Here is a 12,487-nt window from a genome sequence, read left to right on the forward strand (position 1 = left end):
AGCAGATGAAGTCTGCGGAGTCCTGGGGCTCCTGGGGAGGGCAGGGCCCACGGGTCACACCATCAAAGCTGTGGCAGGCACCTGGTTACAGTCACTGAAGGCACCTCACCGACAAGCACTCACGTCTACCGACAAACGGTCCAAGTCCCTGCCTTGTGCTGGCACGGTGGTGGGCACAGACCCGCTCGCCGGGAGCCCACTTTCTCTTGGGAAGGCAAGCCACGAACAAAACAACGTCAACTGCAGGGGGGCGGGAGGTGCAGAGCTGGGCATGCACGGTGCCGTCCAGCATGCACCCTCAGAGAGACCCGGGCGGAGCGCGGGGAGGAAAGCGGGGGCAGGAGCACAGGCCTGCGCCCGCCCAGCTGAGGGCCGCCGCACTCGGGCCTGGGCCCCACGGGACCTCGCTGGGTGGGGGGCACCACCCAGCCGTGGACCGGCCCCGAGCCTTACAGCAGCAGCCCGTCTTGGGGTCCCAGGTGGGAGCACTGAGACCAGAGGGGCAAGGCACTCGCCCAAGGTACAGGCCGTGCTGGGCGGCTTCTCTAGGGCCCGAGTGCGCGATCCCGGCGCCGGCTGCGCTGGGGCTGGGGGGAGGCAGGCGGACCGTGAGGACGCGGCGGGATCCCAGCCCGAGCGTCCGTCCGGGAGGCCCGGCGGGCGCCCGGGGGAACACACCGACTGGGTACGCGACGCGCGGCCCGCGGGGAGTGTCCGCCCGCTCCTCCCAGGAGCCCGACCCGGCGGTCCGCGGTCTCCGCGGTCTCCGCGGCGCGCCTGCGCCTCGCCCTCCCGCCCGCCGCGCAGCCTGCTGGGACTTGTAGTCCGGCGGCTGCAGGGCCCGGACGCCGGGACTCGGAGTCCCAGAGAGCCGCGCGACCGCCACGACGCCTCCGCTGCCGCTGTCTTCTCGCGGGCTAGGGGCCCCGGGCGTTCCGGGAGAGCGAGGCGGCGCTGGGAACCCGCGGGCGCTGCGGAGCGGGCCGGGAGGCTGGGATGGAGCCCCCCGGAGGTGGGCGGGCCGCGCCTGCCGGGCGGGGAGGCCGGGGCGCGGGCCGGGCGGAAGCGGGCGGAGGGAGGCGGCCGGCGGGGCTTCCCGGCCGACCCCGCTGACGAGCGGCCTGCGTCCCCCAGGGGCCTGAGCGAGCGGGCCGAGCGGGCCTCCGGGCCGCGGACCGACGGCCGCGCGGACATGGCTCACCTCCGCGGCTTCGCGCACCAGGTGAGGCTGGCGGCCGCGCGTCCGGGCTGTGGTGGTGGCGGAGGGCGGCGGCCGCAGGCCTAGCGGCGCGGCCCGCGGCGGAGGGGGCCGGAGGGGGCCCTGCGGGCGCGCTGCTCAGCAGGTGCGGGGCCGCTGGTGCGGAGCCCGCCCGGCGCCGGTGCTGGCAGCGAGGCCAGGAGGCCGCGGCGCCTTCCCCGCCGTCTGCTGCTGCGGAGCCGACGGACACGAGCGTGGCGCGGCCGCGGGGCCGAGGCAGTTGCCGGCCTCCCGCTGCGTGGCCGTGGCCGCTCGCTCCCAGCGCCCCGCGGGCGGCCGGACCCTTGCGCGGTGCGCGCTCGCCTGCCGCGGACACTGCCCTGGGCCCTCCGCCGTGGGCCCTCCGCCGTGGGCCGCGTCCTTGGGCTGGGCGTCCGAGGCACAGGAAGCGCGTCCGCCACCTGGGGCAGGAACTGGGTCCCCGCTCCCTGGAGGAGACCGGGAACCGCCTGGAAGCCCGAACGCCAGCCGCGGCCAGGGTTCCTAGGCCAGGTGTGGTCAGACGGCGAGGGGGCTTGCTGACCTGGGCGGAATTAAGCCAACGATTTTCATTCAGTTTCGCCATTTCGTGTCTGGTAGTTACATGTTTGAGATCCTGGGAGAAAAACCCATCTTCAGCCTATTTTTAAGAGCTGCAGGATCAGCTTCTATGGGTCACAGAATGACAAAATGGAACTGTGTGCTGCCCTGTGGAGGGAGCACGGGATGACCGCAGGGCGGGCCAGTTGCTCCGCTCCCGTGTGAGATACTTGTGACAGTGGCAAGAGACCTTGTGGGTGCTATGCTGGCACTTGGCCTTTGGAGCAGCCCCTTGCTGGGATAACAGCGCACAGTGCCCCCACAGCCTTCACTCGTACTGGACTTACTCCCTCCACCTGGCCAGTTCCTGCCAGGTGGTAAGCACCAAGCCCTCCCTTTTGGGTGGTAGCAGGGGTGTCTCCCGCCGTGTACATGGGTTGCTCCTCATGACTAAAAGACAAGTTGGCACACAGGCAGAGCCCCCCCAGACCTGGCCACCCCAGGGCTGATATGGAGAACTGGGGTCTCTATTGCCAGAGCTAGTTGAGTGGTCTGAGCAGTCCATCATATCCACCATCCTGATGAGGAATCATATACCCCTGAGTTGTGAGCTGCTTAGCTTTCTTTCACCAGGAGGCCTTGGGAACAGGGCTGTTCTTATAATGAAATTATAGGGTCAGCATATAATTATAGGGTCTTCTGCTAAGACTGACCCGCGGCATCGAGCACCCAGAAAGCATGGCATGTGGGGCTTGAGGCTGCCACCTTCCTTGCTGAATCCAGAACTCTGCTTTGGCATCTGTACTTTCTTCTGCTCTGAGGCAGTAGAGTTCTGAGTGCCTGGCCTGGGGGTGCCCTTGGACAGACATGACTCTGGGCCCTCAGAGGGGGCAGGAGCAGAGCAGTAAGACACTCTGAGGAGAGGGAAGGCCTTGAGAGTTGGAGGGTGATGGTGCTGGGTGCTGTGGCTGGGCCCTGGCCCCACCTTTTCCAGGTTTTCTTCTCAGGCCATTTTAGAAGGCAATGGACTGTGTCTTCAGAGTGACAGGGGATGTGCGCCAAGCAAGTCTGAAGCCTCCAGGACAGCCTCAGCTCCCTCGTAGTGTCCTGGGATTATGCCAGGGTTGGTTTGTGATTGAAGCAGAAGGATTGGTAAGGCATCATCATAGAGTGCCGGGGGATCTTTGGTGGGCTCATGGTGGGGGCTGAGAAGGTGACCTTGGGCCTGGTGGAGGAGAAGCAGAGCTGCTGCTTAGACCTGGTCTTGGCACTGGTATTCAGGACTGAGCAAGGAACAGGGTGGTCCCCACCCAGAACAGAACCACCTACCCATCAGCACCGGGTGGGCGGTTGAGTTGGTGCTGAGAGCGCATACCTCTAGGGGTCTTTCCTTTCAGATAGATCCTGGGTCTAATTTGATCTGTGTTGCCCACCCCTAGGCTGAGAATAGCCTAACAATCAGCCATGATCTCATGGACTTTTATGGCTCCTTTTTCAAACATGTCAATAGGAGTGGAGATGTGGGGGCAAATGCTGCCTGCCCAGGCCAGCACAGCTAGTGGGACCCCAGGGAGCACTCGGCTTTCTCTGCCTAAGATACCTCAGTCGGGACTTTTAGGACTTCATGGTGTACACTGGCTTTAGGACTGGGCAGTGAGGAAGATCACTAGCTGGACTGGTTCCCTCTTAACTACTCAAGCCAGAGAACTGTGGACAGCACAGCCAGCCTGCTTGGAAGGATTAGGTGGCTGCCATGCTGAGCTGCTGGTCTTGTCCCAGGGTTCCTCTCTCTCCCTTCTTTCCATTCCCACTGGGCACACTCTGCAAAGTTCCTGTCATCTGTGGAGCCTGGTGCTTAGAAAGGGGTCACAGAGTTGCAGCTTCTGTGCTTTTCAGGTGGTTCTCTGTGCTGTGCCCGCCCTCCCTCCTTCTTGGTTACACACCCTGGGAAGGCAACTAGTTGACAATTTTAGATTGAAATGGTAGTCTTAGGCTGGATTCAGTCTGCCCAGCACCAAGGCAGCTGTGGTGCACAGGTGTCTGCTCTTGGAGGATGGGGTTTCTTTCTCATAAGCTCGGTGAGCACACCCCTCCAGGACAGGCCCTTTTGTTAGGACTGAGAGGCTAGCACTGGAATGGTCAGTGGCTGTGGTAGGACAAGGTGTGATTTTGCCTTTTGGTACCTAGCCACTTATAATAAGGTGCCATTTGTGGGGAGGCACTTCTAGTGCAAGTGAGACCTGGGCAGGGCTAGAATACTGTCAGACAAGACTCAGGGCACCCACCCTCAGCCCTTGTTTGGCCTTGCCCAGGCCACCCAGCCTCATGGGCCCTGGGATGCACTGGTACTCTATGCGTGCTCTTCACCTGAGCCTGTGGAGACAGCACCGTCAGTGGGAAAGAGGCCAGGGTGTGCCAAGTGGCACCCTGGAGGACCTCGGCCCTGTCCATCCTCTGCACAGAAGACCAGGAGCCATCTTTGCCTGGTGTGCTAAGGCAGCCCTGGCTCAAAGTCCAGAGTGTGGTTTGGGCCTTCTTTTGGACACAGTCTCTGCTGGCCTGGTGCTGACACTTGGAGTGTGCTAGGCTGTGCACAGAGCACCTTCTGCACTGTTGGCTTAGCAACTCTTAGACTCTGTTCCGATCTGAGGACTGTGAAGGGAAGCCGTTTTTGTTGGTTGGATGTCTAGAATCAAGCACCCAAGAAAGCATTGGTGTCAGCTCAGTGCTTCAGGATGGGGATGCCCTTTTAAGGGATCAGGCTTTCAGGAGTGCCGAGGATGTGTTTAGCCCATGCTAGATTTTTACTTTTTTTTTGGGGGGGGGGGGTTACCAGAAATTGAGCTCGGGAGCACTCGGCTACTAAGCCACACCCCAGCCCTATTTTGTATTTTATTTAAAGACAGTGTCTCACTGAGTTGCTTAGCGCCTTGCTTTTGAGCTGGGATTACAGGTGTGTGCCACCACACCTGACCTGTGCTGGATTTTTTATTTTTATGGGAGTTTATATTTTCTAGAGAAGTTTCAGGTTTGTAGCAAAACCAGTGAGAGTTTTGAAGCAGGCCCCACCTTATCTTGTTATTGACACTTGTCTTTGGTGTGCTACATTGTTACAACTGACGGACCCTACCTTGTCTAAGACCCATCCTTTCTCCTTGGAGAACAGAGTTAAATTAAGCTTAGATTTTCTGAACAAGGGATAAAAGAAGAAACCAGAGAAGAATAGAGGTGAGCTCTCCTGGGTTCCTTGCTGGGGATGAAGCCCTGCCCAGCAGGGTGGTCTCTGACCTGCTGTGCACCCTCTTCCCTGTGGGCCTCTGCAGCACTCCCGGGTGGACCCTGAGGAGCTCTTCACCAAGCTTGACCGCATTGGCAAGGGCTCGTTTGGGGAGGTGTACAAAGGCATCGACAACCATACTAAGGAGGTGGTGGCCATCAAGATCATCGACCTGGAGGAGGCCGAGGACGAGATCGAGGACATCCAGCAGGAGATCACAGTGCTCAGCCAGTGTGACAGTCCCTACATCACCCGCTACTTTGGCTCCTACCTGAAGGTGCCTGTGGGGATAGGGAGGGGCTTACATGCTCTGTGCCTCTCATTGTCTCCTGAGGTATAGAAGGCTGTGCCTGATGTCTTGTGGGTGGGTGGGGTGGTGGGGAAGAGTGGAGCAGGTGCTGCTGAGTGCCAGGGTCCCCCTCCAGAAGTGCAGGGAGGCCTGAGAGTTCAGCAGACCAGGCCCTGCAGAAAATGTCATCTTGGGGCTTGAAAGAGAGGAGTAGAGTCCACAGGGTCAGCTGCTCTGCAGTGGCCATAGTGACCCAGGTGCATGCTGTGGGCCCTGCTAAGAGCCCTCTGTGGGACCCCTGCAGGCAAAACTCTGCCCAGCCTGGATGTGCCTCTGCTGGCAGCAGTCACTGTTGGGCCTGCTGAGGACCAAGCCTGATAATGTGGCTACCTGGCATGCCTGGGCTGTTGGTGAAGTGGGCTGACACTGCTCTGAGCTCTGGTCTGTCTGACATGTGCCTAAGCCAGGGGTGTCATCAGAGGGGGGGTCTGGCAAGGCCGCTAGAACCCTTCTGGTTTGGCATTCCTGCCCGGGACTGGTCTGGTACAGCCCTTTGTGACCCAAGCCCTAGCTGACTCCTGGTTAGGGGTGGTACTGGCCTATGGACCCCGCACTTAGGCACGCCCCTCCACTTACTGCCAGGCACTTACAGGTTCTCTCTGCCTAGGGCACCAAGCTTTGGATCATCATGGAGTACCTGGGTGGGGGCTCTGCACTGGATCTGGTGAGTGCAACCACACAAGGCAATGTCCTGGGACCCACTGACCTGCAGACCTTGAATCAGGGGCTTTTGGGGGCCTCCTCTTTGGTGTCTTAATCCATTAGATGTTAATAATGTTAACCAGAAACGTACCACTACTCACAGTCTTGCTTAGTTTGGTGCTAAAAGGGGTTCTGGGTCTTAGCTGACCTGTGGAGTAATCAGGGTTAGTGTCCTCAGGCAAACAGGCTGCAGGGTGAGGAGGGACCAGGCTCTCCTGTTTCCAGAAAAGGCAAATGTAGTTTTACCTTCTTTAAAAGGAAAGATTCTGTTCCTCCTTTCCCTCACTTGCCCTGACCAGCATCTGATACTTGTTTCAAAAGTACTTAAAGAACACAAACTCCCAGCCTTCTGCAGGCCTACCCCTATTCCTCTAGGGGGATGGGTTTGGGTGCGGTGGGGCTGAAGTCCTGCCTTGCTGTCTCCTTCCAGCTGAAGCCAGGCCCACTGGAGGAGACCTACATCGCCACCATCCTGAGGGAGATTCTGAAGGGCCTGGATTATCTGCACTCAGAGCGCAAAATCCATCGAGACATTAAAGGTCCTGCAGGGTGGGCGTGGTTCCCCTTCTGCCCTGGGCTCTCCTGACCTTGGAGAAGTCGGGTGTGTGGGGCATGTGGCCACCCAGAGACTGAGCAGTCCAGTCTTGCTCAGCTTTCAGAGGATGCTAGTGTTGGGGATGGAACCCATGGCCTTGTCCATGCTGGACAGGTACTCCATCACTGAGCTGCATCCACCACAACAGAGCCCTTTTAGTCACACATCCTCACGTGAAAGGGACCAGCTGTGCACCAAATGTAGGGCAGGCTGGTGTAAACTAAGTGTTTATCTTTGTCTGTGGTCTGGGGTATGTTTGTGTGACCCTTCTTGCTAAGCCCAGTTGAGCTGGTTCTGTAGGGAGGTGCATGCTGACGGTACTGAGACTTTCTTTATATGCTGGATATGCTAGCAGAGTGAGGGGCCTCCTGCTTGTCCCATGTTAGCTGTTCTTTGGATTGGGGTCACTCACAGGAGCCCACGGGGGAGTTGCTTTGTTTTTGGAATTCATCATAGTAAAACCAGATTTTTGAGACTAGATTCTCTGCTTCTGTTGGTGGGTGAGCTGCAGGCCTCTGCAGCCAAGGACTCCGTGCTTAAGTCTCAGCAGCTAATTGCAGCAGGGGATGCCTGCTGGCAAAACCAGATTCTTCTCCACTACTGTGGAGTGGCGCCTGTAGCTTTTAATGGTGGGCCGTACTCTCCAGCAGCGGACCCCTACAGCTCACCGCCAAGCCAATTTCTTTTTGGGTTCTTGTCTTGCAGATTAGAAGAATTAAATCCACAGATGAGGAAGAGTAAGCGTAAAAGAGTAGAGTTTATTCAAGTGAGAAGAAAAAGAGGCAGAACTCCCACAGGGCAAGCGGGGACGTGAGAGGGTTGCCACTTAAACCTACAGTCTAGGGGATTTGATAGCTTCTGAGTGGGGCATTGATCCAACCATGCTAAACAGGTATTGGGATGTACCATGGCTATCGAGCTCTTTCCTGTTTCCATCACCCGGGAAAAAGGAGTTGGCCAGAGTATTTGGAACATTTCTACAGGTTAACCTCAGGAAGTGACCACCTTTATGTTAAAAAAAACATAAGCCTCTTATTGAACAAGAGCCAGACACCTGAAGGGATCACGCTCAGGGTGGACTCCTGGCTTGTGGGCTCCTGGGTGCAGTGCTCCAGGGTCAAGGTGGCCTGGTTTGAGAGTGTCAGGGAAGACTCGGGTCCCCAGGGCCAGGTCCCCTGGCACCTGTTAGGTGGCTGTGCACAGGGCTTCCTGGGCCCTTGTGGAGCCCAGGGTGATGCCCACTACCCTGTGTTGAGCAGCTGCCAATGTGCTGCTGTCGGAGCAAGGTGACGTGAAGCTGGCGGACTTTGGGGTGGCAGGGCAGCTCACAGACACACAGATCAAGAGGAACACGTTCGTGGGCACTCCCTTCTGGATGGCACCTGAGGTCATCAGACAGTCAGCCTACGACTTCAAGGTGGCGCAGTAGGTAGGGAGGTGGGGGGGTACTGCAGCCCCACAGGTGCCTCACGCTGCCACTGTCCCGTGTGCTGCCCTGTCTAGGCTGACATCTGGTCCCTGGGCATCACGGCCATCGAGCTGGCCAAGGGGGAACCACCCAACTCTGACCTGCACCCCATGCGCGTCCTGTTCCTGATCCCTAAGAACAGCCCGCCCACACTGGAGGGCCACCACAGCAAGCCCTTCAAGGAGTTCGTGGAGGCCTGTCTCAACAAGGACCCCCGTTTTGTAAGGCCTGACCCCCGCCCGGCCCTCACAGCTCTGGGGCACTTGTGGAGGGAGGATGTGGGCCCAAGGTGGGCAGGGGCAGTGGGACAGCCCACCCCCTGCCTCCTCTGAGAGGAGTTGAATGGCGCCTACTGACCGCCCTCCCTCCCCCAGCGGCCCACAGCCAAGGAGCTGCTGAAGCACAAGTTCATCACTCGCTACACCAAGAAGACCTCCTTCCTCACTGAGCTCATTGACCGATACAAGCGCTGGAAGTCGGAGGGGCATGGCGAAGAGTCGAGCTCCGAGGACTCTGACATGTGGGGCCCCACTCCCCAGAGCTGTCCGCTGCCTTCATGCCCCATAGCCTTGGGTGCTTTGGAGGGAAGGGGGTTTCCACTCCAGAAGCAGGGCCTGGGCGGCTTGCTGGGGCTGGGGTCTGGTGTTGGGCTAAAGGACATGGCCTGTTGGGTCACCTGCATGGTGTGGCTTGGGCAGAGCTACCCACGTCGACTTGCTTCTGGGCTGCCTCAGAGAACACGAGAGGCACTTGAGACCCTGGAGGTCCCTCCCTGCACCTGGGTCATTCCTGACTCGTCCCTCTTTCTAGTGATGGCGAGGCTGAGGACGGGGAGCAGGGCCCCATCTGGACGTTCCCCCCAACCATCAGGCCGAGCCCACATGGCAAGCTGCACAAGGGGACCGCCCTGCACGGCTCCCAGAAGGTCTGTCCTGGCCTGGCCCTGGGGGCTGCGGCCCACCCTTCCACCCCACCCCATCCAACTGTGTCAGAGCCACATGTGGTAGGGGTACGGGGTGGGCTGGGAGTGGGGCTCCAGGGAGGTCAGCCTCCACAGGGCCCAAGTGAGCTGCCTGAGGAGGCCAGTGGGTTGGACTGGAGCGTTGCCTGACCCCCCCGTGTCTCTGCCCTCAGCCTACAGAGCCTGTCAAGAGACAGCCAAGGTCCCAGAGCCTGTCCACGCTGGTCCGGCCTGTATTTGGAGAGGTGAGGGTAGGGCTGGGCTGGGCCCCCCAGGGCCACGGCTTTGTTCCCAGACACCTGTCCTGAGCACCTTTGAGTGGGGCCCTGACCGGCTAGAGCTGGGGTCTCCTCCTGTTGGTCTCCAGGTCTCTGGCAGCTGATGGTGGTTAGGCTTATGGGTCGGGATTCATAGTGGAAGGACCACAGACCACTGACAGTGCCCTGGAAAGACCCTTTGTGTCCCCAGACCTGCTGAGGCCCTCTGGCATCCCAGGTGGCTTTGAACAGGATGCACATCCTATGACTTTGTGACACACAGGAGATAGGGAAGGATTGGGGTAGTTCAAGGTCAGGGCCACCTGAGAGCCATGTGACTTCTGGTGTGTCTTTACCCGTGTCACCTGCTGGTGGCAGGTGAGAGCCATCTCCAGAAATAGAATGTAGCCAGGACCCCCACCCCCAAATCTGGACCTGGGACTTAGGTGGGCTCAGACCTACCTTCCCAAGAGCACCAGTTACCACCCCTGGGGTGACAGCAACAGGTGGAGTCCAGGTAAGGAGGATGGGACACTGGTGAGAATACAGGAACAGCCGGGACTGTGACTTGAGTCACATAGGTGCAGTCTCTTGCATGTGTCCTGGGGATCTGGTCCAGCCCACAGTCCCATGGCGAGGTGACCTTGGTAAGGAGGCCCCTTGGATTGGAGGTCCCATGATGACTGCTGCTGTGGCCCTAGGGTCAGGTTGGGGTGTGTCGCAGACCTGCACACTGCCTGGGTCTGGCCTTGCTGTTCCCATGGTGGCTGGGCGGCGGGTTTTTCCATCAGACTGGACCCATATCACTTCGTTTGTGACCACAGCTGGGAGGAAGCCACATATTCCCTCCTGAGAACCAAGGCCCAAGACTCCCTGGAGCACAGCAGGAGGGTGGGCCTTGTGGAAGGGCAGCTGGAGTCCCTCAGCGGGGAAGGCCACACTGCCACCCCTAGCTTGCTGGGGACTCAGTGGGTTCCAGGCAGGCCCCCAGTCAGGCCAGGTCTCTCTGCAGCTCAAAGAGAAGCACAAGCAGAGTGGCGGGAGCGTGGGTGCCCTGGAGGAGCTGGAGAACGCCTTTAGTCTGGCTGAGGAGTCCTGCCCTGGCATCTCCGACAAGCTGGTGGTGCACCTGGTGGAGCGAGTGCAGAGGTGAGCTGCCCAGGGGGGTGGCCTTTGTCCTTTCTAGTTTGTGCTCATGGGTCTGGAGAGGCCAGGCAGGTGTCTGGCACCCAAAGTTCAACCCTTAGCCTCATGGTCTGATGTCTGGAACAAAGTCCCTGGCCCAGTGGCATGGCGTTATCCAGCTGACCTCTGACCGCCCCGTGGCTTCCTGTGGGGCCTGCTGCTGAGGCCTATCTGTGGTGTGCCTTGGGACATGCCGGGCCCTCCCAGCAGCTGCTGGGCTGGGTTCCAGGTTCTCACTGTTGTGCTGTAGGCAGCTGTTCCCTGCCCCTCCCTCCTGGAGATGCCCACCCCAGCACTCTTGGGGGCTGGGTCTGTGCCAGCCCATGCCGCTCCCAAGACCTGAGGCCCTGCTGCAGACTGCACCGAAAGCCCCAGGGCCTGGCGCCGGAGCATGTCTAAGTGGCCAGGCAGTGATGTGATGGCCCTTCCTCCGCAGGTTCTCACACAGCAGGAACCACCTGACGTCCACCCGCTGAGCACCCTGTCGCTCTTCATGGAGAGCCGGTGCTGCGTCTCTGTTCTGAGCTGCAGAAGGTCCGTGATGAGCTGGAAGCCCCCTCGTGCTGTGCTGTGACTGTCAGGGCGTGCCAGCCTGCAGGCCTCACCACCTGGTCGTCCTCCCCCTGCTCCATACCCTGTCCCCCCCTCTCCTGGCCTGGCTGAAGCTACACCCAGCAGCAGGGAGCCCGTGGAGACCAGGCAGCCAGTGGGGCTGTCTTGGCCATCTCAGGTTTCCCTGAGCTGGCCCAGCCCTCCACATTCAGCCCTAGGTGGCCAGACCAAGGAGCAGAGCGGCCGGCAGCTCTGCCTCCTCCCCGCTCAGGTGGGCAGGAAGTGTCAGGACACCCAGCCTGGGACACACCGTCCTTGGAGTCATGGTGACCATGTGGCCCTAGACCTGCCTGTGGTGCCAGGCAGGTGCTGTCTCCTCATGAGTATTTGTGTCATCAGATGTGTTGTTTTTTAAGAAAACCAAGTTTCTTGTTCCCTTCAGTGCTGTGAGGGTACGTGTTGAAGGCCCTGCCGCTCTCTGTTAATAAAGACCTGGCCTGCAGTCGTGCCGCGGGCTGGCCAGGCCAGGCCAGGCCAGGCTCCTCCGCCTGTCTCCCCAGGCCCACCCCGGTGCTGGCCTCCCTTCTCCCTCCCTGGAGTCTGAGTTCCGCATGGCCCACTGGAGAGCAGAGAAAGGCAGAGGGCATAGGCGGGTGAGAAGATGCTGTTTATCTTCAGTCACAAAAGTTAACAGGTGGCATGTGACTCCTCCCTGGCCAGGGGCTCAGCTCTGCTGTTCCAGAGGCCCATGGAGTAGAGACTGGTCAGCTCTGCTAGACTAGCCTTGCAGGGACCCCTGGGCCAGCCTGTGGCCTCTGCAGGGCCTGCATCCAAAGCCTGACTGATGTGGATGGAGCTGGGGCCATGGGGCTGCAGGCATGTGTGGGGCTGTCTGCCTGGTTGTTCAAGGCCTGCCCCACACTCCAAGCAGGGTTCTGTGTCCGGGTTGAGAACCTATGAGACGGAGACATCTGTTTCCCAGCCTTCCACTGGCTGCACTGCATTGTGAGGGGAAAAGCCAGGGGGTCATTGAGGCCTCCAGTGCTGTTGGTGCCGCCTCCTGTCTGGCAGGAAGCTCTGGGGCCCCAGCTGGGTCTGCTGTCCACAACCTTCCACAGCAGGTCCCGGTCCAGGCCACATGGGTTCACTCTTCCTCCTCCCTGACTGCCCCTTCAGACCCTGAGGCAGCATATGGACAGTCCTGCAGGAATCTTGGAGGCCGCCCAGGTGAGGTGCTGGCCCTCTGGATCACCTCCATCCACCTGCAGAGGGTCCTGCTGTCAGACCTGTGGGCTGGTGCTCACACACCCTTCCCACAGGCCCCCAACATGGAGTGAGTGAGTGGACAGCAGGGCCAGCTAGGA

General features: G+C 59.8%; 2 protein-coding genes across 5 annotated transcripts in view; one reads left to right on the top strand and one right to left on the bottom strand.

The window, feature by feature from the left end:
- The first annotated feature begins 846 nt into the window (after positions 1-846).
- Positions 847-11,564, top strand: Stk25 (serine/threonine kinase 25). Its single transcript, XM_076866600.2, has 12 exons — positions 847-1,012; positions 1,135-1,222; positions 5,101-5,331; positions 6,011-6,067; positions 6,536-6,644; positions 7,960-8,117; positions 8,204-8,389; positions 8,543-8,688; positions 8,979-9,093; positions 9,303-9,374; positions 10,399-10,535; positions 11,008-11,564. The coding sequence occupies exons 2-12, from the start codon at positions 1,193-1,195 to the stop codon at positions 11,045-11,047; spliced, it is 1,281 nt and encodes a 426-aa protein (XP_076722715.1). The 5' UTR covers positions 847-1,012; positions 1,135-1,192; the 3' UTR covers positions 11,048-11,564.
- Farp2 (FERM, ARH/RhoGEF and pleckstrin domain protein 2) overlaps positions 8,543-12,487 on the bottom strand; it is a 94,261-nt gene continuing 90,316 nt past the window's right edge. For all 4 annotated transcript variants that reach the window (XM_076866597.2, XM_076866594.2, XM_076866595.2 and 1 more), the window contains one exon: positions 8,543-12,385. In XM_076866597.2, coding sequence (XP_076722712.2) covers positions 12,268-12,385 — 118 coding nt within the window. In that variant the 3' untranslated portion in view covers positions 8,543-12,267. The remainder of the gene's footprint in view (positions 12,386-12,487) is intronic.

This window comes from Callospermophilus lateralis, chromosome 9, assembly GCF_048772815.1.
Source record: "Callospermophilus lateralis isolate mCalLat2 chromosome 9, mCalLat2.hap1, whole genome shotgun sequence".
In the NCBI taxonomy this organism is placed as follows: domain Eukaryota; kingdom Metazoa; phylum Chordata; class Mammalia; order Rodentia; family Sciuridae; genus Callospermophilus; species Callospermophilus lateralis.

Coding starts and splice junctions, on each gene's coding strand:
- Stk25 (XM_076866600.2), top strand. CDS start 1,193: ATGGCTCACCTCCGCGGCTTCGCGCACCAG. Junction 8,390..8,542: donor TCAACAAGGACCCCCGTTTT/GTAAGGCCTGAC, acceptor TCCCTCCCCCAG/CGGCCCACAGCCAAGGAGCT. Junction 10,536..11,007: donor CTGGTGGAGCGAGTGCAGAG/GTGAGCTGCCCA, acceptor CTTCCTCCGCAG/GTTCTCACACAGCAGGAACC.